At 51.7% G+C, this 25,163-nt stretch overlaps 2 protein-coding genes across 11 annotated transcripts; both read left to right on the forward strand.

The window, feature by feature from the left end:
- The first annotated feature begins 116 nt into the window (after nucleotides 1–116).
- On the forward strand, nucleotides 117–11,967 carry Usp19 (ubiquitin specific peptidase 19). Of its 10 annotated transcripts, none has more exons than XM_059268667.1 (27): nucleotides 117–274; nucleotides 1,695–1,954; nucleotides 2,142–2,174; nucleotides 2,315–2,443; nucleotides 2,531–2,664; nucleotides 2,745–3,047; nucleotides 3,174–3,390; nucleotides 3,518–3,674; nucleotides 3,772–3,843; nucleotides 3,965–4,080; nucleotides 4,184–4,398; nucleotides 4,703–4,898; nucleotides 4,977–5,110; nucleotides 5,225–5,383; nucleotides 5,465–5,575; nucleotides 6,051–6,161; nucleotides 6,281–6,382; nucleotides 7,503–7,643; nucleotides 7,732–7,850; nucleotides 8,088–8,225; nucleotides 8,323–8,636; nucleotides 8,732–8,842; nucleotides 8,931–9,147; nucleotides 9,226–9,378; nucleotides 9,469–9,629; nucleotides 9,714–9,892; nucleotides 10,833–11,338. In XM_059268667.1, the coding sequence occupies exons 2-27, from the start codon at nucleotides 1,831–1,833 to the stop codon at nucleotides 11,058–11,060; spliced, it is 4,074 nt and encodes a 1,357-aa protein (XP_059124650.1). In that variant the 5' UTR covers nucleotides 117–274; nucleotides 1,695–1,830; the 3' UTR covers nucleotides 11,061–11,338. The 10 variants fall into 10 exon arrangements, with proteins under 10 accessions (XP_059124650.1, XP_059124645.1, XP_059124649.1 ...); XM_059268662.1 differs by having other exon boundaries at nucleotides 118–274; nucleotides 2,742–3,047; nucleotides 4,178–4,398; XM_059268666.1 differs by having other exon boundaries at nucleotides 118–274; nucleotides 2,742–3,047.
- A 4,950-nt stretch (nucleotides 11,968–16,917) lies between these two features.
- Qars1 (glutaminyl-tRNA synthetase 1) lies at nucleotides 16,918–24,611 on the forward strand. The gene is made up of 24 exons (XM_059268699.1): nucleotides 16,918–17,395; nucleotides 17,587–17,734; nucleotides 18,090–18,199; nucleotides 18,350–18,425; nucleotides 18,649–18,713; nucleotides 19,332–19,385; nucleotides 19,526–19,586; nucleotides 19,925–19,996; nucleotides 20,111–20,196; nucleotides 20,360–20,446; nucleotides 21,281–21,380; nucleotides 21,496–21,574; nucleotides 21,663–21,771; nucleotides 21,870–22,000; nucleotides 22,119–22,211; nucleotides 22,457–22,594; nucleotides 22,680–22,767; nucleotides 22,852–22,995; nucleotides 23,098–23,202; nucleotides 23,383–23,475; nucleotides 23,597–23,724; nucleotides 23,818–23,884; nucleotides 23,958–24,083; nucleotides 24,469–24,611. Exons 1-24 carry the CDS (start codon nucleotides 17,240–17,242, stop codon nucleotides 24,517–24,519), a joined length of 2,367 nt encoding a protein of 788 aa, XP_059124682.1. The 5' UTR covers nucleotides 16,918–17,239; the 3' UTR covers nucleotides 24,520–24,611.
- Nucleotides 24,612–25,163: the final 552 nt, after the last annotated feature.

Here is a 25,163-nt window from a genome sequence, read left to right on the forward strand (position 1 = left end):
CACCGGAACCCCTCTTCTTTCTTTCCGGCCCTCCCCAGTGCTGCCCTTCATCACACCCCCCCCCCCCACTCTTGCCGGAAGTGCGTCATCAGCTCCCCGCTCCGCCTCCCAGAGCCGTATCTAGAAGTCGAAACAAAACAAGCGGCTGAAGCGGCGGTGGCGGAGCCGGGACGGGGGAGGGGCGCGCCGGAACCGGAACCGATCCGACGCCGGAACCGGAATCGAGAGCGGGTTGCCAGGGCCCGAAGAGGGCTGGTGGCGGCGGTCTCGCTCGGTGAGTGCTGCGGGCCGCAAGTCGCCGGTTTGGCCGCAGCGGGCAGGCCGCGGCGTTGGCCTGCGGCGGCCTGTTCAAGGTCACGGGCCGTGCCAGCCCCGACATCTCGAGCCCCACGGTGTGCGGGGCCCATCGATGCCGACCGAGCCGTTATGCTACACCTGTGGCCGGCCTCTCTGTTTTTAAGAGGACTAGCGGCGAGCGAGGGTGGCTTCCTGGAGGAGGCGGTGGCAGGCCTGGGATTCGGAGGTTGGAGTCGGGTAGCAGCCTAGCTGGGGCGTTGGTCTGTGGTCAGTAACTCTGCGCAGCCCTTCCGACCAGCTGGGATCAGCTGGTATCTCTGGATCGTCTCTCTCCGGCTTCGTCGTCCTCGGAGCCCCGGGGGAGGGACTCAACGTGTGAATAGGGCCTAGGTGTAAGGAGGAAACAGCGGGTGTTCTGCCCTCAGGCCTGGACAGGCTGTCACTAAAGATTCAGCTCATCTCTCTGACCATACAAGGGTATTTTTATCACCCCATCTCCCCCAGGGGAACATAGACTAGTCATATCTCTTCTGGCTGTGCGAGCCGGGCTTGAGGCTGCTAGGGTCCCAGGTCTACATTCCATCTCAACTCTCGCTTCACTGTCTGGTTTTAAGAACTTCATTTTGGATGGAGAGAGCCAGAGTCCACACACAGGTGGGAAACTGATTAGGCCTCGGTGAATCAAAGCTGATGAATGAGGGAACCTGGAAATAGGGTGATACCTGTTTGAGTGTCCGGCTGGATGCCCACCACCATGTCTCAACACTCGAGTTCACTCTTCTGTGGAGCTGGGGAGAGAAATGTCCTCTTTAGATGGAGACAAAAAGACCAAGTAGTTTCAGGAGCAGGCTTATGACGAGAATGGGAGCCGGCAGGAAGCCGATTAGACGCCTAAGTACCAGGACCGTTTCTGGGCAGTGGCAGCACCTGGGGAGGTCCATTATCAGCTATAGAGTCCGGTCTTTCTACAACTGCTTGATTGGCGCCGCCTCGCCTGCCTTCCCCGGGCACCTTTTGCTTGTCTGGTGGTGACTAAGCAGCCAGTGAGAGTGAAGGATGGGAGCACTCAGGGTGCCAGTCCTGTGGGTTGGAGCCATGGCTGCTGTCCAGAGGGTGAGCCTGGGCCTAGGCCATGACTGCCTTGACCTAGCACTTCGTTCCTGCAGCTTCCAGCATTGTGGGTCTTTGGTAGACACCCAGGAGGTGTGGCCTGAAGCGGTTGCTGCTACTTGAATTATTTATTTCCTCATAGCGTAGCCTCAGTATGGATGGCTGCCTCAGATGGTGGCGAGATGCCGCCCTTTAGGGTCAAGAGTGCCCTGAGTTGCTGAGCGCTGGTTGTAGGCAGGGAGCAAATTGTTTGGCTTTGGCAGTGAGTCGTGGTCTATTTTCATTAGGCTGTTGGTTCCTTGTTGAAGAATTTGGCTACACAGAGTTGCCAAGATAGCTGGGCCAGGAAGAAAGCGCCGCAGCCCTGACCCAGACGCTGTTGCCGACCCTGGGGCACTCTGGCTGGCTAGCAAGCGGCTCAAGATGTCTGGTGGGACCAGTGCTACAGGCCCAAGGAGAGGACCCCCAGGAATGGAGGAAGCTGCTAGTAAGAAGAAACAGAAGGATCGAGCAAACCAGGAAAGCAGAGATGGAGGCCCCGGGAGAGGTAGGAGCGGCATTTCCAGAGTTCTCAGGGCTGCTGCTTCCATTGTCTCTGGACATGCAATTTAGGAGTCTGTTTCCCCTCCTTTATCATGGTTTGATGCTGAGAAAAAGACCCTTGGCTAAGATCCAGATGGTGGGGTCAGGGAATCTGGCTGCTCATTATTCTCTGTTTTCCCTTTTGTTGCCAGCGTCCACTCCTCGAAAGGAGCAGACCAAAGAGGGTGAGTAATGAACGGGGCTTTTGAGTGCTGCTTGAGAGAGAGTTGAATTTAGCTCCCACCGGAGCCGTAGGTTTGGCTCTGTTACCTGTCTGTTACCGTTAGCAGTGACTCTTCTGATCTCTTTGCCGTTCTCCGTGTAGAATTGCTGTATGATTGGGGACAGAGTGCAGATGAGGTGATTGTCAAGCTGCGGGTAGGAGCAGGGCCCCTGCGTCTGGAGGAAGTAGATGCTGCTTTCACAGACACAGACTGTGTGGTGAGGTTTCCAGGTGTGTTCATCTACCCAGTGTGCAGTGCTACCTTTGAGTTGTCTAGTATCGCCCCACTTCAGATCACTGTTACCACTCTTTCTCCAGACGGTCGGCAATGGGGCGGTGTCTTCTTTGCTGAAATACAAAGTTCTTGTACCAAAGTGCAGGCTCATAAGGGTGGTCTTCTACAGTTGGCCCTACCCAAGAAGGTGCCTCTGCTCACCTGGCCCTCTCTCCTGGTGAGTTCCAATTGAGGGCATGGGAGGTGGGGATACCCAGTCTTTTCAACAGGACCTAACTGTTGTATCTTTGGCAGAAGAAACCTCTAGGGACCCAAGAGCTGGTGCCAGGGTTGCGGTGCCAGGAGAATGGGCAAGATCTGTCTCCCATTGCCCTGGAACTAGGCTCTGAGCCCCGCAGAGCTAAACAGGAAGCCCGAAACCAGAAGCGGGCGCAGGGCCGTGGTGAGGTAGGCTCAGGGGCTGGCCCTGGGGCACAGGCAGGGCCCAGCGCCAAGAGGGCCGTGCATCTCCGCAGAGGGCCAGAAGGAGAAGGGTCTAGGGATGGCCCTGGCCCCCAGGGTGATGCTCCTCCCTTTCTGTCTTCTGACTCAGCCACCCAGGTGAGAGTTAGATGTCTGTTTGGGTATTTGGAGGCTGGGGAGGGACTGTGGAATAGAGTGGGTGCCACCTGTCGGACCCAGGGCTTAATCTTGCCTTTTTTTTTTTCCCCTTTTGTGTGTGATTAGGTTGAGGTTGAGGAGCAGCTCCATGTACCACCACTGAACCCTCAAACGAGTCTCCTGGGCTCAGAGAAGAATTTAGCCCTTTTGACAGGAGAGAAGACAGTGTCTCCCAGGAGTGACTCAGTCCCCGCGGTCATGGTCCGGGACAGAGACCCTGAGAAAGAGGACCGCGTCAAAGAGGAGATGGCCGTAGGAGCAGACTCTGCAACTTTGGTGGATGGTAAAATGGGGATTGGCCAGGCAGACCCCCAGGTTGGGTTGCAGGATTGATGGGTGGGTAGGGAGGAGTATAGTACCAGGCTAGAATTTGTCCTGGTTGGTGGCGCTGAGCCATGGTCTCCACATAGAACCAGAGTCCATGGTGAACCTGGCATTTGTCAAGAATGACTCATATGAGAAGGGGCCGGATTCAGTGGTGGTGCACGTGTATGTGAAGGAGATCTGCAGGGACACCTCTCGAGTACTTTTCCGAGAGCAGGACTTCACGCTCATCTTCCAGACCAGGTGTGTGGCTGGAGCTGGGACAGACGGTGTGCCGTAGACGGGGATGTGTTTCAAGCTTTTTCTTTTGTCCTTTCCCTTCCCTGCTCTGCCTCTGCAGGGACGGAAACTTCCTGAGGCTGCATCCGGGCTGTGGGCCCCACACCGTCTTCCGCTGGCAGGTGAAGCTCAGGTTGGTGGTGCCCAGCACCGTTACCGCTTCTCTCTCTCTCTCTCGGGTTTCCATTTCTCTGGCTTGTTTAGCTTGACACCTGCTCCATCTGAAATCTCTGAACGCAGCTTTTCCCTGACAGGAACTTGATTGAGCCAGAGCAGTGTACATTCTGTTTCACGGCCTCTCGCATAGATATCTGCCTCCGGAAGCGGCAGAGTCAGCGCTGGGGAGGACTGGAGGCCCCAGCTACACGAGGTCTGCACACGAGCTCCCTTCGCTGCCCCTGCCTGCCACTGAGGACCCCCGTCACACATGCTGCTAACCACCAGCCCTCTCCTTCCCCCTTTTTAAGGTGCAGTGGGTGGTGCAAAGGTTGCCGTGCCGACAGGTCCAACCCCTTTGGATTCAACCCCTCCAGGAGGTGCCCCCCACCCCCTGACAGGCCAGGAGGAAGCCAGGGCTGTGGAGAAGGAAAAACCCAAGGCTCGATCTGAGGACACAGGGCTGGATGGTGTGGTGGCCCGCACCCCTTTGGAGCATGTAGCTCCAAAGCCAGAACCACACTTGGCCTCGGTGAGAATCCTAGGTTGGGAAGGGCCAGAAATGAGGCTGGAAGCCGGTAGTGGTGGTGGTGGTGGTGGTACACGCCTTTAATCCCAGCACTCAGGAGACAGAGGCAGGTGATCTCTGTGAGTTCGAGGCCAGCCTGGTCCACAAAGCGTTTTCCAGGACAGCCAGGGCTGTTACACAGAGAAATCCTGTCTCGAAAAACCAAAATAATAATGATAATAGTAATAATACTCATAGTAGTAATAATAAAAATAATGAGACTAGAGAGCCTTAGGGCTGCTCTGTCATGTTCCTTTTGTTCCCACAGCCCAAACCCACGTGTATGGTGCCTCCAATGCCTCATAGTCCGGTGAGTGGAGATAGTGTGGAGGAGGAGGAAGAGGAAGAGAAGAAGGTGTGTCTGCCAGGCTTTACTGGCCTTGTCAATTTAGGGAACACCTGCTTCATGAATAGTGTCATTCAGTCTCTGTCCAACACTCGGGAACTTCGTGACTTCTTCCATGGTGAGGTCATGGCCAGGAGCCCGGGGCACAGGCAGAAGGGGTACCTTTGTCTCTCACACCTTTTCTTGACTGTTCTAGACCGATCCTTTGAAGCTGAGATTAACTACAACAACCCACTGGGGACTGGTGGGCGACTGGCCATTGGCTTTGCTGTGCTCCTCCGGGCTCTGTGGAAGGGCACCCATCAAGCCTTTCAGCCCTCCAAGCTAAAGGTGATCTGTGATTACCCCCACCCTTGTTTAGAGAGGGTTGGGAGGACTAGCTAGTGAGGGGCCTGGTGAATGGGTGCTAAAATTTCTCGTTAACACTTTGACCTCCCCATTCAGGCCATTGTGGCAAGCAAAGCCAGCCAGTTCACGGGCTATGCACAGCATGATGCCCAAGAGTTCATGGCTTTCTTGTTGGATGGGCTGCATGAGGACCTGAATCGGATCCAAAACAAGCCCTACACAGAGACTGTGGACTCAGATGGACGTCCTGACGAGGTCAGTCAGGGTGGGATTGTAGAGTGGGGTTTTGTGTGTCCCAGCTCTTAGGTCTCCTCAGTTCTCACCATTTTTCCTCAGGTGGTGGCTGAGGAAGCCTGGCAGCGGCACAAGATGAGGAATGACTCCTTCATTGTGGACCTGTTTCAGGGCCAGTACAAGTCAAAGCTGGTGTGCCCTGTGTGTGCCAAGGTGCGGTGGACTCTCCTAGAGAGGAGGCCCAGTTGCTGTAGGCTGGTTTGGTCAGATTAAGTTGAAGCATGTGCATTTTCAGGGAGTGCAGGGCAAAATTTGGGGAAGGAAAGTGGCAGAGAGGCCTGAGGTTCTGTGTGGTCTGGAGAAATTGGGCATGGGAGGCTTCCTGGCTGAAGTCGGGGGTATGTGGACGGAGAGGTACGGTGTTGCAAAGATAAATAAGGTGTGCCAGAGTTGTGTGTCGGGTTGGAAAGGCACACGGGGTGCAGAGGAAGGGAAACTTGGAAAAGACGCTAAGCTGTCAGAAAAGAAGTGTGCCCGAGAATGGGCATTGGTGGGTCCTGGTGGGTTCTCTCGGTCTGTCTAGTGCTCTAGGACTGAGAGCCCTGCCAGCCATCAGAGAGCCTGCAGTGGCTCTCCTAAGAGCATCTGGATCCTGTGTGTCACTCTAGTGTCACCCTTGCCTCCACAGGTCTCCATCACCTTTGACCCATTTCTTTACCTGCCTGTGCCCTTGCCACAAAAGCAAAAGGTTCTCCCCATCTTTTATTTTGCTCGGGAGCCTCACAGCAAACCCATCAAGGTGAGTAACGACACCCCACCCCACCCCCACCCCCCCGGGTTATCCTAGAATCCTAGAAAAAACGTGACCGTGTCTCCTTCCCGCACGCTGACACGCTGACTTTACCTTTGTTGCCAAAGTTTCTGGTGAGTGTTAGCAAGGAGAACTCCAGCGCAAGTGAAGTTTTGGATTCCCTCTCTCAGAGTGTCCATGTGAAGCCTGAAAACCTACGCCTGACTGAGGTATATCTCTACCAAGTTTCTGCATGTGTGCACATAAAGTTTTTTTTTTTTTAATGTTTTATTTTATGAGTGTTTTGCCTGTTTGTGTGTGTGTATGTATGTGTACCATGCTGTGTGCCTGGTGCCCATAGAGGCCAGGAGACAGGGTATTGGACCCCTTGGAACTGGAATTATGGATGGTCATGAGCTGCCATGTATATACTGGGAGTGAAACCCCCCCCATCCCCATCCCCCCCCCCCCGCCAGTTTTTTTTGAAGAGCAGCCAGTGCTCTTAACTGCTGAGCCATTTCTCCAGCCCCACGTATGTATTGAAGCACAGACAGACACGTACCATTAATAGCATCTAAACACATGTACATGAATATAAATGCTTCTGCAGAAACTTAGATTGTATGTTTTTGTTTGAGACATTATTGAAACTAGGCATTGGACTATGTAACATAAATTCCCTGAGTTCTCAGCCACCACTTAGTTTACTCCCCCTTTGAAGGTGAATTGTAACTGCCTTTCCCTGTGGATAAGGAGCTTTGGCAGAGCTGGAGCTTGCCAGGAGCTTGCCTGTGAGACAGGGTTTCCTTTTTTGTGTAGCCTTGTCTGTCCTGGAACTCGCTTTGTAGACCAGCTGGCCTCGAACTCACAGAGATATGCCTGCCTCTGCCTTCTGAGTGCTGGGATTAAAGGCGTATGCCACCACTGTTCGGCTTCTTTTCTCTATTCTTTCTCTGTCCTGTTTTCTCTCATTTTATCCCAGATCTGCATGCTAGCCTTCCTCGAAAGTTCTTACCCTGTTAATTCAACAGTTCCCCTTTTTTCTTGGAGTGTGAGTGTGGAAGAGGCTCTTTGAATGTGGACCTACCCTGATAACACCTTGTAGTCTTAGCACCGACTTGCTATTTATCATAGGGGTAGAGGCCCTTAGTATGGAGGGTCCCAGGCTTTGTCTCTCAGGTACTCCAATGTATCTTCTGCCACTGGGCAAGCATACTTCCCTTTTAGGCCACAGATCCTGTTCTTCCCCATCCCAGAAGACTCCAATGCAGGACTAAGCCCATCTTGGTGTTGTGGTCAGGCCTAGAGAAAGAGCTTACCACGTGGCATCTGTGTGTTCTTTATCTCTAGGTCATTAAGAATCGTTTCCATCGTGTTTTCTTGCCCTCCCACTCGCTGGATGCTGTGTCCCCAACTGACGTGCTGCTCTGCTTTGAGCTGTTATCCCCAGAGCTGGCTAAGGAGCGGGTAGTGGTGCTAGAGGTGCAGCAGGTGAGTGGGGGCCAACCTGATGCCATAGGGCCCTGGTGGGGGCTGGTCATTCCTACCTGGCTTTGCTGAGCCAGATGACCCACCCTAGCGCCCCCAGGTACCCAGCATCCCTATCTCCAAGTGTGCAGCCTGCCAGCGGAAGCAGCAGTCAGAGGATGAAAAACTGAAGCGTTGTACCCGTTGCTACCGTGTTGGCTACTGCAACCAGTGAGGAACCCCGTGGCCTCCCCTCCCATTTTCTCCTCTCCACCTGCCACTTGCCATCCTGTCCACCTCTCCACACAGAGGCACATACTTTAAGCCCTCCACCCACTTGTTCGTTTGATCAGGCCTTGGGGGAGGCAGGGCTGGCATACCTAGTCCCCAGGCCTTGGAGCAAGCCCCTAATTTATAATTATAGCACTTAGGGGTAAGGCTCTGGTTTTACCTTCTCCTTCCCTCCAGGTTCTGCCAGAAAACCCATTGGCCTGACCACAAAGGCCTCTGCCGCCCTGAGAACATTGGCTACCCCTTCCTGGTCAGTGTGCCCGCCTCACGTCTCACTTATGCCCGTCTTGCTCAGCTACTAGAAGGTTATGCCCGGTAAGAGCTCTGAGGACTAGTATGGGTGGGGAGCAGAGATACTCTGGTGTCAGACCAGCAGGTCAGAATTCTTATTTGCCTTGTTGTCTGCTGCCAGATACTCCGTGAGTGTATTCCAACCACCCTTCCAGCCTGGCCGGATGGCCTTGGAATCCCAGAGCCCTGGCTGTACCACATTGCTTTCAGCTAGCTCCCTGGAGGCTGGGGATAGTGAGAGAGAACCCATTCAGCCTTCTGAGCTCCAGTTGGTGACGCCTGTGGCTGAGGGGGATACAGGGGCTCCCCGTGTGTGGGCACCCCCTGATCGGGGTCCTGTACCTAGCACCAGTGGAATTTCTTCTGAGATGTTGGCCAGTGGGCCTATTGAAGGTTGTTCGTTGCTTGCTAGTGAGAGGGTGTCCCGGCCTGAAGGTAAGATCTGCTGAAATGCTTTGGGTGCTGCAGTTGGGGAAGGTTGTTTAGACCACAGTGGGTAGGTAAGCACTGATTATCTTGCTTTGTCTTAGCTGCAGTGCCTGGGTACCAGCACTCAAGTGAAGCCATGAATACCCACACCCCCCAGTTTTTCATCTATAAAATTGACGCATCAAACCGAGAGCAGCGGCTTGAGGACAAAGGTGTCTGATGCTGTGGGTGGAAGTTGTAGGGTAGCTTGAGCTGGCTGCTGTGCACAGCTGCGTAACAGCTGTCTCTGCCCATCTCCAGGGGAGACACCATTGGAGCTCGGTGATGACTGTAGCCTGGCTCTGGTGTGGCGGAACAATGAGCGCCTACAGGAGTTTGTGTTAGTAGCCTCCAAGGAGCTGGAGTGTGCTGAAGACCCAGGCTCTGCTGGTGAGGCTGCCCGTGCTGGCCACTTTACCCTGGACCAGTGCCTCAACCTCTTTACTCGGCCTGAAGTGCTGGCACCCGAGGAGGCCTGGTGAGCGTGGGGCAGCAAGCAGGTAGCGGGGCAGGATGGAGGGGACTTGTGCTTCTGACTCTTCCTGTCCTCTACCAGGTACTGCCCACAGTGCGGACAGCACCGGGAGGCCTCCAAACAGCTGCTGCTCTGGCGCCTGCCGAATGTGCTCATTGTGCAGCTCAAGCGCTTCTCCTTTCGTAGTTTCATTTGGCGTGACAAGATCAATGACTTGGTGGAGTTTCCTGTTCGGTGAGCAACGAGTGAGCCCCGGTGACTGGACAGGGCACAGGGATCAGGGGCCATTCTAACTGCCTCACCCTTCTCTGACTGGGACTACAGGAACCTGGACTTGAGCAAGTTCTGTATCGGCCAGAAAGAGGAGCAGTTGCCTAGCTATGACCTGTATGCTGTCATCAACCATTACGGAGGCATGATCGGTGGCCACTATACCGCCTGTGCCCGCCTGCCCAACGATCGCAGTAGCCAGCGCAGTGACGTGGGTGAGGGCACGCACACGCAAGCAGCAGCCTAGGTGGTGGGGTGGTGGTCCAGGCTGCGCTCATCCTCTTCCCGCCCTGCTGTAGGCTGGCGCTTGTTCGATGACAGCACAGTGACAACCGTGGACGAGAGCCAGGTGGTGACCCGGTACGCCTATGTGCTCTTCTACCGTCGGCGGAACTCTCCCGTGGAGAGACCCCCCAGGGCAGGCCACTCCGAACACCACCCAGACCTAGGCCCTGCAGCTGATGCTGCTGCCAGCCAGGTGAGGCATGGGGGAGACCGTCCAGGCTAGTTGGGGGACACGGCTGGGGGAACGCAGCTTTCTTTCTAGTCCTAAGCCCTTCAAGCCTGCAGAATTTAGAGATGGGGTTCCTTGATTCGGGCCTCATCTGGGGCATCCTGGAAGATACCCCAGGAACACAGTCAAAGGTGTACGTATATACACATGCTACCACCAGTGTGTACAAAAGTACAGGTCAGAGAACTGTCCTGAACCTCAGCGGGCATGGTACTATACGCAGACTAAACCTGACTTCTCCCAGCTCTCCCCCACATTCTCCATATGCCAGCCTAGAGACCCTCATTTGTGATCACCCTCGTGTTCTGGTGTGTACTCAAGATATCCCTGTCAGAGATGGCTGTCCCCTCCAGTGGCTGTCACACTTTCTGTGGTGAGCAACTATCCCTACTGAACCTTCAGGCTCTTCTGCCTCATTTGCTGACAGTGTTCCGTAGGTCCATGAGCACAGTGACTTTGCTCTCTAGACCAATCTCCTTTCTGTTACCTATACTCCCTTAAGACATCTCTGTCAGGCTCAGAGACACAACACAGTGGTCAGGATCTGGACATGGGTAATCTTGAGGAGATTGCCATGGGGTTGCCTACTTATCCTCTGTGAGCTGGTCCCTTCTGTGGAAGGTCTGGACTAAAATCTGACCAGGTAACTCCACTTCCTTGCCTGTGAGAAGCTAAACGTGGATTAAAAGCTGTCTGAGGAAGTCAAAGGCTGTCAGGATTCTCGTACCCTAAGCTCTCAGTTTAGAAACCTCGATACTGGCTACCTACCTACTTCCCTGCTGCTTGATCTGGAATGTGGGGGCTTAGGCCCAGTCACCTTGATGTGACTGTCTTGCCTAGGGGTCTCAGGGAACCTGGGGCCTCCCCATCCTCGGGTGCTGATGGCCCTTTCCACATACCATAGGCTTCCCGGATTTGGCAGGAGCTCGAGGCCGAGGAGGAGATGGTGCCCGAGGGGCCTGGGCCTCTGGGTCCTTGGGGGCCCCAAGACTGGGTGGGGCCCCCGCCACGTGGCCCTACCACATCAGACGAGGGCTGCCTCCGATACTTTGTCCTGGGTACCGTGGCGGCTTTGGTGGCCCTTGTGCTCAACGTATTCTATCCTCTGGTGTCTCAGAGTCGCTGGAGATGAGCTCACCTGCAGGCACCTCCTGTGAGCTGGCCTACCTGCCTGCTCACCAGGCCATGCCTACCTTTGTGGTGGGAATAACTCTGGGCTCTGGGCCTCAGTGTATGTATTGGGTGGGAGACTTGTGGGGACTGCAGCCTCTGCAGGGGCAGAGTATCCTAGGGTATGTGTCCATCCAGTTGTCTGTTCCTCCTGTTTCTCTGACCCTTGTCCTAGGGCTTGGCCCTGCTGGCACTATTTCCTGTATTTAAAGTGTTAATAAAGTGAGTATTCAGGCCCGATCTCGTCTCTCTGTCTAAACGCCGCTGCTGTCTGCGCCTGCCTAGGGGCCCTCCCTTGGGTGCCCGGGCTCAGAGCCAGCACCCCCGGGATGCCAGGCAGTATGCTGGGCAACCCCCAAACCCTGTCCTCGTATTCTGTTGCAGGGACTAGGCCCTGGCCAGGCCCCCGAGGTGGCCCCCACGCGGACAGCCCCTGAACGCTTCGCCCCCCCTGTGGACCGCCCAGCCCCCACGTACAGCAACATGGAGGAGGTCGATTAGCAGGTCCCTGGCTGATGGAGGGACTGGGTTTGGGAGATCCCCTTCAGAAGGCCATCTCTTTGCCACTTTTCCTTCTGTCACTCAGAGGACACTGGTTCCACCAATGGGAAGTTGGGGGGCATGATTTGGGGGTGGGAGCCTCACAAATTATGACCTCGTGTCACCTTGGTCCCCAGGTCAGTGGGCCTTGGCGTCTCCGCTGCCCTCCGTGCTGCGTTTCTCAGTTGTACCTTTGATCCTTTCTGACCTGCATTATAAACATTATAATTTTATTCTAAAAATTGTAATTTTTTTGCATTTTGGAAGTGATTGCTGCTGTTTAAATATATTTTAAAAATAAATAATAAATAAGCAGACTTAGTGACTGATCCACAACATGTTGTGGCTCCCCTCCCCCCCCCTCAATGATCTGGTATATGTGTGTGTTTGTTAAAGATCCTGAAGTTCTCCGCTCTGAGGGGAGATAGGGTCACAGCTCATTTTCTCTGGGTCATTATAGAACTTTAATGGTTGCTATGATAGACTGCCTGCCAAAGCAGCTTCAGAAAGACAGGGTTTGTTCAGGTTCGTAGTTGGAGGGCGCCGTTGTCATGGCAGAAACGGCATGATGCAATTGGTTTCACTGCCTCTGAAGTGAGGAAGCAGGGAGCAGGGAATGCCGGCAGCTCAGCACACTCTTCCTTTTATTCAGACGCTAGTCTAGGGGATGAATGGTGCTGTCCGCACTTAGGTGAGTCTCCTAGGTGATTCTAGATTCCAGGTGTGCCCAGTTGACAGTGTTAACCATCACAATCATGAAGGTCCCCCGCCCCATCATCTCCCTGGAGGCTGCCTGCTACCTGACAATCCATTGGTTCTGGCTCCCATGTTGAAGTGGCTGTGATTGGCATTAGTTAAGATTGTAGGGCATCCAAGGAGAGAGTAGTACCCATGAAACTCTAGAGCTGATAACATGGGTTAAAAGGTGAAAACCCAGTCGGGCAGTGGAGGCAATCACCTTTAATCCAGCACTCAGGAGGCAGAGGCAGGCAGATCTCTGTGAGTTCGAGGCCAGCCTGGTCTACAGAGTGAATTCCAGAACAGCCAGGGCTACACAGGGAAACCCTGTCTCAAAAAAACAACAACAAGCAAAAAAGTGCAAACCCCAGAGCAGCCTGGGGATAACTAGGCAGCAGGGTAGAGACTGCCTGCAGGGAAGGAAAGTCCCTGGGGAGCTCTCCCTTTTTTCTTCCCAAGCCTCTGCAGTTTAAAAACACCCGAATCCCGTGAGAGAAAAGATCCTGCTCTGAGGGTTGGGGATTTAACTAACTCAGTGGTACTGGGTTCGATCCTCAGCTCCAAAAAAAAAAAAAGGTCCTGCTCTGAAAAAAGGGCCTGGGACAATCTTACTCAGCTTCCCACTCTGGAGGGGTTCTGGGCTCTCAGGCCATGGCTTTTGGCAGTTGCCCAAGGCTACTCACCCATAGGTCAGCAGGCATACCTAGCTTCAGGGTCTCTGCACCCTTGTACAGTTTCTTCCAGTACCAGGGATTTGTGTAGTCAAGTGCTCTACCACTGAGCTAAGTCACAACTCCTGTACAAACACAAGGAACCTTGCTTCTGTCTGGATCGCACAGCCCCTCTGTAACCTCCGATGACTTGAGAGTAGAATAGGCCTTTTTAGGGAATGGTGGGGAGCAAGGCTGGGGAGATGGCTCAGTGGTTAAGTGCTTGCTTGCCAGGCTTTCAGAGGATCGAGTTTGATCCCAACACCCAGGTGTTAGGCAGCTCAGAGAATCTGACCCTCTGTCCTGCTTGGTCACCTGCATTCCCACTTTCCACCCCCAACCCTGCATGCAGTTACACCTCGAGAAACCAGAAGTAGAAAGACAGAGGCCAACAGTGGATGGACCCGGCAGCATCTTCAGGCCCACAGAGCCAATTACGTGAAACTCAGCATGCAGATCTCACTAGTCCTCCCCTTCAGAGTCGGGAGTTAGGGGTAGCAGGGAGCTACCCAAGAACCCTAACCACATGCTCACTATTGGCTTTTTCCAGTGGGTACACACTATGAAAAGGCCATGTGGTGGTGTTGGCTTTGTTGGCTGGGTGAGGGACCTAGTAGAAATGGAAATGCTAAACTGTGTTGGTCCTGTCAGCCGTGACTGCTGGAGGCCCTGGTAGGTATGGACTAAACAGGATTGTGTTAGGTCTTAAGTGTGTGCAGCACTGTTAGTGTGGAGCCCATGACGCTGCCATTCTGTGGCCTCTGATACCTGTATGCTCTCAGTCTATGCCATTTAGACTTGTTTATGGCCTCGGCTGCCCCCCGTGCTCTGATGGGTTTTGCTGGCTACTACCTAGCTTTTCTTTTTTTTTTTAATTATTTATTTTTATTTTATGTACATTGGTGTTTTGCCTTCGTGTATATCTAAATGAGGGTGTCAAAGGATCCCCTGGAACAGGAGCTACAGACAGTTGTGAGCTGCTATGTGGGTGCTGGGAATTGAACCCAGGTCCTCTGGAAGAGCAGCAGTGATCCTAACTACTGAGAAATCTCTCCAGCCCCTACCTAGCTTTTCTACTTGGTTATTTTTCTTGGATGAGGTACTCCTGAGGGAGGGTACCATATAGTCTAGGGCAATATAACTGCTTCTCATGTTTGTCCTAAGTCATGGTTCCTGAGATCCTGATTAAACATCCTGTTGTCACCTGTCACTTGTGACATGGCACTGGCAGAGCTAATATCTCATGCTGTTACACTAAACTGTTGAACCCACAGGGTGTCATGAGGAGTCTAGGTAAAGGAGTGCACGTCTTGACCCTATTCAGGAGGCCATTGCCAGACCTGCAGGGCTCAGTGATGGTGACAACTGAGTTGTAATGATAATCCTCAGGGTGGCATCAGCTACTGAAGAAACAGTAGCAGTGGCAGGTTATTTTTTTTTTTTTTTTTTTTTTTTCAGAGCTGAGGACTGAACCCAGGGCTTGTGCTTGCTAGGCAAGCGCTCTACCACTGAGCTAAATCCCCAACCCCTTGTTTTTTTTGTTTTTGTTTTGTTTTGTTTTTGTTTTGAGACAGGGTCTTGCTGTGCAGTTGAGGCTGGCCTCAAACTCATGGCAATTCTGCCTCAGCCTCTTAAATGCTACGATGACTGGCATATACTACCATACTTGGCAAGGTGTGGCTCTGCTCACTGTGGGCACCTTTGTGTTGTGTTGGCTGGGATTCTGCAGCTGCAGACTAGTTACAGTGCTGGAGCCTGCCTATGGTGCCACTGTCCTGCATCATTTCTCCAACTCCCAAACCTGCCCTTCCACGTGAATGCACTGTAGGGGGAGGTAGCGGCCTCAAGATACAGGATTGAATCTGGATAGTGGTTTAACATGTGGCTCTGGAGAGAACCTAGCAAGATAGTCATTATATGAGACCCATATGTAAACTCAGACATGAAACTTGGTCATTGGTGGGATGTCAGCACAAAGCAGGTCACAGGATATGGTTACAGCCTTGTTAGACTCCTGCTTAGTCCAGAAGAACATCAAGGCTTCCAATAGCCTGAACTCCAGTTCTGATTTTGGGAATTTCTTTTTTTTCCCTCTGTGTAGCTTTGCTCCTTTCCTGGAACTCACTCTGTAGCCCAAGCTGGCCTTGAACTCACAGAGATCCGCCTGGCTCTGCCTCCTGAGTGCTGGGATTAAAGGCGTGCACCACGACCACTGCCCAGCTGGGGAATTTCTTTACCATTCTACTAACAGCAGCATGAAGAACTGCTTGTGTGTTTTATCTTAGTCAGCAAATCTTGGAAGTTAGAAGACTGGAGAACTGCAAGCACTATAGCCAGAACCAGGATTAGCCCCTCTGTTTTACACTGTCCCTACATTAAAAGTCCTAAGGAAGCCAGAAGTGTGGTGGCACACGCCTTTAATCCCAGCACTGGGAGGCAGAGCCAGGCAGAATTCAATGAGTTCAAGGCCAGCCTGGTCTACAGAGCGAGTTCCAGGACAGCCAAGGCTACAGAGAAACCCTGTCTCAAAAAAAAAAAAAAAAAAAAAAAAAAAAATCTTGTGCGTTGTGGTTTGTTTGTTTGCCTTTGTGTGATATTTGCCTGCTCTGAAATGGTTAAGTGTGGCACTAGACTTTAAAGTTTGGTTTAGTTTAAGATTTTAGTTTAAAAAACAACCCTGTGTTGCCCAGGCTGGCCTTTAAGTTACTATCCTTGCCTTAGTTTTCAGGGGAAGCTTAGATTATAAGTGTAGGCCATTGCACTGGACCTGGCACAAGATTTCTTTCTTTTCTTTCTTTCTTTCTTTCTTTCTTTCTTTCTTTCTTTCTTTCTTTCTTTCTTTCTTTTTAAAATAGTCTTTTATTTTTATTTTTTATTTTTTTTTTAAAGATTTATTTATTTATTATGTATACAGTGTTCTGTCTGCACATATCCCTGCAGGCCAGAAGAGGGCACCAGATCTCATTACAGATGGTTGTGAGCCACCATATGGTTGCTGGGAATTGAACTCAGGACCTCTGGAAGAACAGTCAGTGCTCTTAACCGCTGAGCCATCTCTCCAGCCCTAGTCTTTTATTTTTAATATTATGTTTTTCATTTAAAATTTTATTTTATGTATGTGTATCTGCCCACCACTTACGTGCTGGTGCCTGTGGAGGTCGGAAGAGGGCTTTAGATCCCCTGCAACTGGAGACACAGATGGTTGAACAGTTATGTGGGTGCTGGGAACTGAACCCAGGGTTTTTTTTGAAGAACAGCCAGTGCTCTTCTTAACTGCTGAGACAGTTAAGAGTACCCAGCTCCCAGAATATCTTTTATTCATTCCTTGACAATTTCATATATATAAACAATGTGTCTTTTTTGTTTTCTCTTTTTTTTTTTTTGAGACAGTTTCAACTATGTAGCCCTGCTTGGCCTTGAACTCACTCGGAATCCACCTGCCTCTGCTCCTGGGATTAAAGGTGTATGCGGCCTCTCCCAGCAACAATGTATCCCACTCCCTCCTTTTATTATCCTTAGGAACCTCAACACCTTTGTTGTTTTGGTAACCCACTTGATTCAATCAGTGCTGCCTGTGGCATGTTTCGTTGGCATGAGATTTTAAAGCAATCACAGAACTTTCTATGAAGTCGCGCCTGGTCTTTCTTTCCCTTCCCTCTCCTTGCTTTGTCCAAGTAGGCACCTAAAAAGTGCCAGGTTATGTGGCCCCAAATAGGCCATTTTACACATTTTCTGCAGTGATCTGGACCGGGAAAATCTGGAATTCATTTTGTCATCTGTTTCCATGACAACTCAAAAGCTGTGACGTTGAAAAACGCGACCGGAACTCATTTTTGCTCTCCGACAACAGGATGGGGTTGGATTTCTAGGGCTGAGTGAGAAGTGGCTAAGGCTGAGTCTGCTTTGTTTCTAAACACTTTCACTGTACACGCCCGAGGCACATTTCTAAAGTCGCATGGACTCCACCCTGCCAGCTGCCTACAGCCAGAGAGGTGGGAACCAACTGCCCGGAAAAGCCGGTCCGGGCGCTCTCCGGCTCTTAAATGGCGTTGACTAGCTGGCGGGCCCCGCCCCTCTCTCTGAGAAAGGCCACTATTGGGTCTCTTCCAGGCTTCTTATTCTGATTGGTTAGTGAGGGAAGGTCGCTGTGCAGATGCGGCCTAAAGTTTCTTTTGGTTCCGGTGTCTCTGCTATGGCTACTCCGGATTCCCTGACGTTGTTCACCGGCCTCGGCCTGAGCGAAAACAAGGCGCGCGAGACGCTCAAGAACGCGGCTCTGAGCACTCAGCTGCGGGAGGCGGCGACCCAGGTGCGAGTCCCTTTCCCCATGACCTCAGCTGCCTCTCGTGCTCCAAAGCAACGTGGGACTGGGTCCAGATCTTGATTTGCTCCGGGTTTCCCGCTGTTGCTTGTGGGAAGAGGAAACTAAGCTTCACAGTAAAGTGATTCATCCTAACTCGCTTGAGCATGGGGCTTTTTCCCTGATCCCTCTGACTCCAGGCGCAGCGGACTCTGGGCTCTGCCATTGACAAGGCTACCGGGACTCTGCTGTATGGCTTGGCCTCCCGACTCAGGGATACCCGGCGTCTTTCTTTCCTTGTGAGCTATATAGCCAATAAGAAGATCCACACTGAGCTCCAGCTGAGCGGTGAGACCCCTGCCTGTATTACCAGTTCCACCTTCCATCCCTCCCTTCAGCCAAGACTCCTGTTTGTTTTTTCTGTCAAGTTCCCCAGTTGCTTTCTGGACATCAGGTTCTGGACAGGCACTGGGGCATGGAGGGGGAGACCCTTGGTATTGCTAGGAGAATTATCACAACGAGAGGCCTGCTTCAGAACACATGCCTCTCTTTCCTGTAGCCTCAGGACTTCTTTCCAATGGTGCCATGGCTTAACCTCTTAGGCATCCATGTAGCCAAAATAGTTGAAGTTACATGGCATTAAGGCCCTATGTATTTATCCACTTCTTGGAGCTGAGATGTCCAATTGCCTTTCCTTTTTCAGCTGCTCTTGAATATGTGCGGAGTCATCCCCTGGATCCCATTGATACTGAGGACTTCGAGCAGGAATGTGGTGTGGGTGTGGTGGTGACACCAGAACAGATTGAGGAAGCTGTAAGTTCTTTCCCCCAGGCTTCAGATGTCTCCTAGTTGTGGCCCTGGAAAAGTGCTGTAGCTTCTCTACCCAGACCTAGAGCAAGAGTGCGGGAATCCAGAATGTTTCGGAAGAGGCATTCCTGAACCATATGGTTTGGCTTTCTGCAGGTGGAGGCCACCATAAATAGGCATCGTTCCCAGCTCCTGGTGGAGCGATACCGTTTCAACATGGGGCTGTTGATGGGTGAGTGGAATCTGGGCAGGGAGTTCCTTAGAGGTTGACCGTTCTGGTTGTGCCTTCTAATCTGTACATTTATGAGAGGGAGGTGGGAGGGTGAGCAAGGAACACCTTAAATGTTCTGACTGGGCCAAGGTTCTGATGCCTGTGTCAGCTAGGACTTCTTGAGGAGGAGGGGAAGAAGTAGCCCCTTTTGCCTCCCTGCAGCTTCTTGTGCTCATCCTCTTAGGAGAGGCTCGGGCAGCACTCAGATGGGCAGATGGCAAAATGATCAAGCACGAAGTGGATATGCAGGTGGGTACCTCCCTAAGCTGAAGCTAGAACCCACTGAGGGCCAAAGAGGAAGGAGACCCTGTTCTTAATCTGACAGAGATAGTAGAGCCTAGTGTGGAGTGGGGGGTAGTACCTGCCTTGGGCCTCAGAGTTAGGATGAATAACTTTCTGTGAAGCTCGGTTTAAGCTCGGTTTCCTCTTCCCACAAATGGGTGATGTGGCCTTCATCTTGTTACGCTGGCAAAGTATCACAAGATGATGACGACTGAGGTAGACTGTTTTTCTTGATGCTGGGCCCACATTATTTCTCTGTAGATGGCAACATTTGTTACCTGGGCCCAGGATAAGCCCTCAGAAAGGAAAAGCATTCAAGACCAGTAGAAACGCACGAGGAAGCCTCGTGGGCAGAGGCAGGCAGGTCTTTATGAGTTCAGGGATAACCTGGTCTACATAGTGAGTTCCAGGCTAGCTAAGGCTACATAGTGAGACCCTGTCTCAAACAACAAGAAACACATGAAGAGATAAGGTGAGGTGGGCTAGATAGGCTCTTGTGGTGCTGGCAGGGAGGCAGGAAGGGCTCCATCAGGAGGTTCTTGAGAGAGGACACTGGTTACTCTTGACTCTGTGATATCTGCTCAGGTCCTCCACCTTCTGGGACCCAAGATGGAAGCCGATCTGGAGAAGAAGCCCAAGGTGAGGCTGGGCGCTGCTCAGGATCCCTGTGGGTGAAGTAGAAATATTGTGAGACCTACGGCTGGAGAAGGGGGTGCCTGAATCTGTTCATCAGCAGGTCTTGCCCAAAAGACCTGATGCGATTTCTATGCTTCTCTTAGGTGGCAAAGGCCCGGCTGGAAGAAACAGACCGGAAGACAGCAAAAGTTGTGGTGGAGAATGGTGAGAAGCCGGAGCAAGGCTCCTGGTAGATTCAGCTTCTGACTTCCGGACATTCTGTCTGAGGGACCTTACAGCACAGGCTTCTCAGGCCCTCATCTTACTTATCTACCTCTTTTTTCTCAAGACTGGGATTCCTGGAGTTTCCTTTGTTCCCTTTGCCCAGAGATTGGCCTTAGAGACCTGAGGAGTTTGGCTCTATAGCTCTTGTCTCTGGGAATTGGAGAAGAGGGGCCTGTTCAGATCTGGTTTCAGGGTGTTGATAGCAGCCGTGGATATTTTTCTGAGTTGGGTATGGTAGTTATATCTAGTAGGCAGGGTTCTTGATTTCTTCCCTGTAGGTGAGGCTGCTGGCCAGACCCTGTCTCTAATGGAGCAGCTCCGGGGGGAGGCCCTTAAGTTTCATAAACCAGGTAAGGGAGTACCTTGAAACTCTGGGGTGGGCTGGTGATTAGCATTACAGCCAGGTCTGTAGTCAGGATCCTTGGCTGCCAGCCTGGTCATCAGATTTGTTCTGCTCCTGGCAGGTGAAAACTACAAGACTCCAGGCTATGTGACCACTCCACATACTATGGATCTGCTGAAGCAGCACCTAGAGATCACTGGAGGACAGGTGTGTAGGGATGGGGCCAAGCAAACACTGGCTTATGTGCCTAAGCCGCCTCTCTCCTGCCTCATCTCACCTATCACCGTGACCTCCTTAGGAAAGAGCATCTGTTTCTGCAGGGTGGTCTGAGCTCTGATCTCATTTCCGCTATCCCATTCCCTTCACTCAGGTACGAACACGGTTCCCCCCAGAGCCCAATGGAATCCTGCATATTGGACATGCCAAAGCCATCAATTTCAACTTTGGCTATGCCAAGGTAAGTATGTGTCTCTGTCTCTGGCAAATATGATCATTGGCTGCTCCCATGACTGGATTCCAGAAAGATATAGTTCTGTTTTGCCTTTTATAGCTGATGACAGAGGCCATAGAGGGAAACCATATGTAACAGTTATCCTCAGGAAATGGTGAACTAAAATGGTTCTTTAGATAGGGGTTTACTATATATTCTGGCTGGCTTTGAAATCATAGAGATTGCCTGCCTCTGCTTCTCAAGTGCTAGGATTAAAGGTATGTACCACTATGTCCTGTGAATGATGAATTTCTTGAATAACTTTTATTTAACTTTTAAATTTTTTAGTGTTGGCCATCAAAAGAAGACATTAATTAAAAAAAAATATTCTTTGGGCGGGAGGTGGTGGCACACACCTTTCACCCCAGCACTCAGGAGGCAGAGGAAGGCAGATCTCTGAGTTTGAGGCCAGCCTGGTCTACAGAGTGAGTTCCAGGACAGCCAGGGCAATTGCGAATGTGTGTACACACACCTGCAGTTATGCATGCTTCCAGGACAGCCAGGGCAATTGTGGATGTGTATACACACACCTGCACTTGTGCATGCACTCATGCACACTCATGCTGTTGCACATTGGTGGACGTCAAAGAAAAAACTGAGAGTTGGTTCTTTCCATCATGGTTTTTCAGATCACACTCAGGTCCTAAGGCTTGTGTAGCAACTGCTTTTATCTGCTGAACTATCTCCCTGGCTATACTTTATATTTCGATAAGCTTGAGCTCTGACAATGTCTGAGTTTGATGATGTGGACTATAGGGCTGATGGATATGTAGGAGCTCACAAATGCTCCCACTCTTCCAGGCCAACAATGGTATCTGTTTTCTGCGCTTTGATGACACCAACCCTGAGAAGGAAGAAGCAAAATTCTTCACTGCTATTTATGACATGGTGACTTGGCTGGGTATGGATTGGTGAGGCCTGGGCAGGGCTGGTGGTGAGTGGACCTCTCTGTGGGCCATGGCTTTGCCAGTTAGTGTTTCTTGCTGGCTGCTCATACTATGTCTCTACTGCCCCAGGTTATACACCTTACAAAGTGACGTATGCCTCTGACTATTTTGACCAGCTGTATGCCTGGGCTGTGGAACTCATCCACAGGTGAGGCCAGGCCCACCCATAATGTTGAGCCAGGTAAGCTGACTACTAGGTCATAGGCCACCTGCACATTCATATCCCTTTTTCACAGGGGTCAAGCTTATGTGTGTCACCAGAGAGTAGAGGAGCTCAAAGGCCACAACTCTTTACCTTCACCATGGAGGGAGCGGCCTATTGAGGAGTCACTGCTGCTCTTTGAGGTGACATCTCAGAAGGGCGGCTTGGTTTGGGTCGGCCAGTGTGCTAAGGATGAGATGCTCTTGTGTTTAGAGCGAGGCTGAGCTCTTGTTCTCCTCAGGCAATGCGCAAGGGCAAATTTGCAGAAGGTGAGGCCACACTTCGAATGAAGTTGGTGATGGAGGATGGCAAGATGGACCCTGTGGCTTATCGAGTCAAGTATACACCACACCATCGCACAGGGGACAAATGGTACGTACGTATTGGCATGGGGAGGGGTGGTGAGGTAGGAGGGCTGTGGATTAGAGCAATAGCCAATGGGATAGGGCAGAGGGACTGGCTGGTGGGGTCTACTGCCTATGTCCCACAGGTGCATCTATCCCACCTACGACTACACACACTGTCTTTGTGACTCCATTGAGCACATCACCCACTCACTGTGTACCAAGGAATTCCAGGCTCGGTGAGGAGGCTGAGGTTATGGGGTGGGTAGGGTCGGGGGATTCCTTTTTGTTTAGAGTGTGTCTATGCATGTGAGTGAGTGTGTGCTCCTTTCACTAAGTAGGTTCCAGGGATACAACTCGGCTCTTCAGACTTGGCATTAAGTGTCTCTCCCCGCTGCTCCCTCTCGATTGCCTCTAGTGCCTTTTCTGTGGTCTCTCCCTGGCCGCACAGGTGGCCAGTTCTAACCCTACTCTTCCATCCTAGACGGTCTTCCTACTTTTGGTTATGTAATGCGCTGGATGTCTATTGCCCTGTTCAGTGGGAATATGGCCGTCTCAACTTGCACTATGCTGTTGTCTCAAAGCGGAAGATTCTCCAGCTTGTAGCAGCTGGTGCCGTTCGGTAGGTATGGACCCTGGGTTCACTAAGGTTGTAGGCCTAGTGGCTTGTGCTGTTTAAGGTCTTTTGACCATCCTCTTATTCACAGGGACTGGGACGATCCACGGCTCTTCACACTTACAGCCCTACGACGCCGAGGTTTTCCACCTGAGGCCATCAATAACTTCTGTGCTCGGGTATAATCCAGTAGACTGAGTGGGCAGAAACAGGCCAAGTGTGGCTTTGTGGTTGTGCCTATGACTGATGAGTTTTCCTGACAGGTGGGGGTGACAGTGGCACAGACCACAATGGAACCACATCTTCTGGAAGCCTGCGTGCGTGATGTACTGAATGACACAGCTCCACGAGCCATGGCTGTGCTGGAGCCGCTACAAGTTGTCATCACTAACTTTCCTGCTCCTAAGGTGGGCCTACCTCAGTGTGTGTGTGAGTGCACGGGTACATACATGCCTGGGCATGGGGGGCCCAGTAGCTGGGATGACTCAGATACCTATCTCCTGCTACAGCCCTTGGACATCCAAGTGCCAAATTTCCCAGCTGATGAGACCAAGGGCTTCCACCAGGTTCCTTTTGCTTCCACTATCTTCATTGAGAGAACTGACTTTAAGGAGGTAAATAGGGGTTTACTAGCATGTCTGTTTTGAGGTATCTTTTAGTACCCTCATCCTTTCTGTACGTCCATGTCCTTCCTGCTTTACCGTGAACCAGTCCCTGACAGACATGGGGTTGGGAGAAGCCTTGCATTGCCTGATGTTTACAGCTTCTGTAACTTCCATGCTCCTTTTCTCTAGGAGTCAGAACCAGGCTATAAGCGCCTGGCCTTGGGCCAGCCCGTGGGCCTGAGACATACTGGCTACGTCATCGAACTGCAGCGTGTTGTCAAGGTAAGAGGCAGCTGCAGTCTTTCCGGACAGTGCCTGCTCGGGCCAAGCCCTGTGTGTACTGTGCGTAGCCAACAGTCTTAGTGTTGGTTCCCTGGGCTGGTTGCATCTTCCTCCCTTCTAGGGCTCTAGTGGCTGCGTGGAATGCTTGGAGGTAACTTGTAGAAGAGCTGATTCTGGAGAGAAGCCCAAGGCCTTTATTCACTGGGTGTCCCAGCCTCTGGTGTGTGAGATTCGCCTCTATGAGCGACTGTGAGTGAACATAACTGGCACTGGGGCAGTCACAAGGTGGAAACAGCATGCTGTGGCTCTCCAGCTGGGGCCTGACTTTCACTCTGGTCACAGATTCCAGCACAAGAACCCCGAAGACCCTGTTGAAGTGCCTGGTGGATTCCTAAGTGACCTGAACCCGGTAGGCTCATGGAGTGTGAGTCGAGGGTGGTGGGCCTCTGAGCTGTATAGCTACTTGAATTCTCTGTCTGCAGGCATCGCTACAAGTGGTGGAAGGAGCATTAGTGGACTGCTCTGTGGCTTTGGCAAAGCCCTTGGACAAGTTTCAGTTTGAGCGCCTTGGATACTTCTCTGTTGATCCAGACAGCCAACAAGGACAGGTGCTTAACTTGACCCAGCTACACCTTTCTGCAGTACTGATGTTGGCAGCTGTTCACTAATAAACACTCCCTACTTTCCCTTAGCTTTCACCAGTTAAGGGATGGGTATTCATGGATTACTTTTGAGGACACTGGTTCAGAGGGTTAGGGTTAGGTCCAAGCACACAATATAGAGATCCTAATTTTTTTACTCTTCAAAGTAGCATGTATGCTTAGAGGTTGTCATAATCCTCATGAAACTAAGACACAGCACAGTCATCTACTCCCATATCCAATATTACAGAGTTATGAGAACCATGATGTTCTGTCCCTTGATGACCTCCTTGGTGGGAGGGAGAGGAAGGGGCATGGTTCTGGGCTGTTGGTCATTTTTCTTGCCTTTCAGCTTATCTTCAACCGAACTGTCACACTGAAGGAAGATCCAGGAAAAGTGTGAACTGAAAACATGTGGACCTACCTCATCCTGGAGGCTGGGGGTACCCTCACCACCACCCCATACTCCATTTCAATAAAGAATAACTAAATCTCCATGGAGTCTGTGTTGTTTGCTTTTCTAGTCTTTCAGCACCCTGAAGACATGCTGTGTGACACTCGTAGTCTGGAAGAATGGGCTTCCCCAGAACAGGGGTAGGGACAAAACCACTAGTGTACTTCTTGGTTCTCAAAGGCAGGCCCATGGCTGGGATTAGATCTAAGGGCCCTGGAGATGCCAGTTACCAGGCCTATGGAGAGGTTTAGGTTTGTGTCTGTGGGGCCAGGCAGATCAAGAGAGGCATGATCCCCAGTATGATCAGAAAAAAAAACCAAAAACAACAAACCTGTCTACTGCTCAAGCAAAGTGAGACAAATGCTGTTGTGGCTTTAAGCTTAGAAACCCAAGCAGTCTCCCTGGATGCCTACAGTGCTGAGGTTCCTGTCCAAGCTGCACTTTAGGTTGACCCCATCTCAGAAAATGACTTCTGAGGAGTCTGGAGACTGGACAGTTTGCCAGGACAAGAACACGTGCACAAGGCAGAAAGCCCGACCAGGCTGATGGCTCCCTGGGTTGATGTGAGCTGCTGCCGAGGCTGTAGGTGAGTG

The sequence above is a fragment of the Peromyscus eremicus genome, chromosome 7 (genome assembly GCF_949786415.1).
Source record: "Peromyscus eremicus chromosome 7, PerEre_H2_v1, whole genome shotgun sequence".
Lineage (NCBI taxonomy): Eukaryota > Metazoa > Chordata > Mammalia > Rodentia > Cricetidae > Peromyscus > Peromyscus eremicus.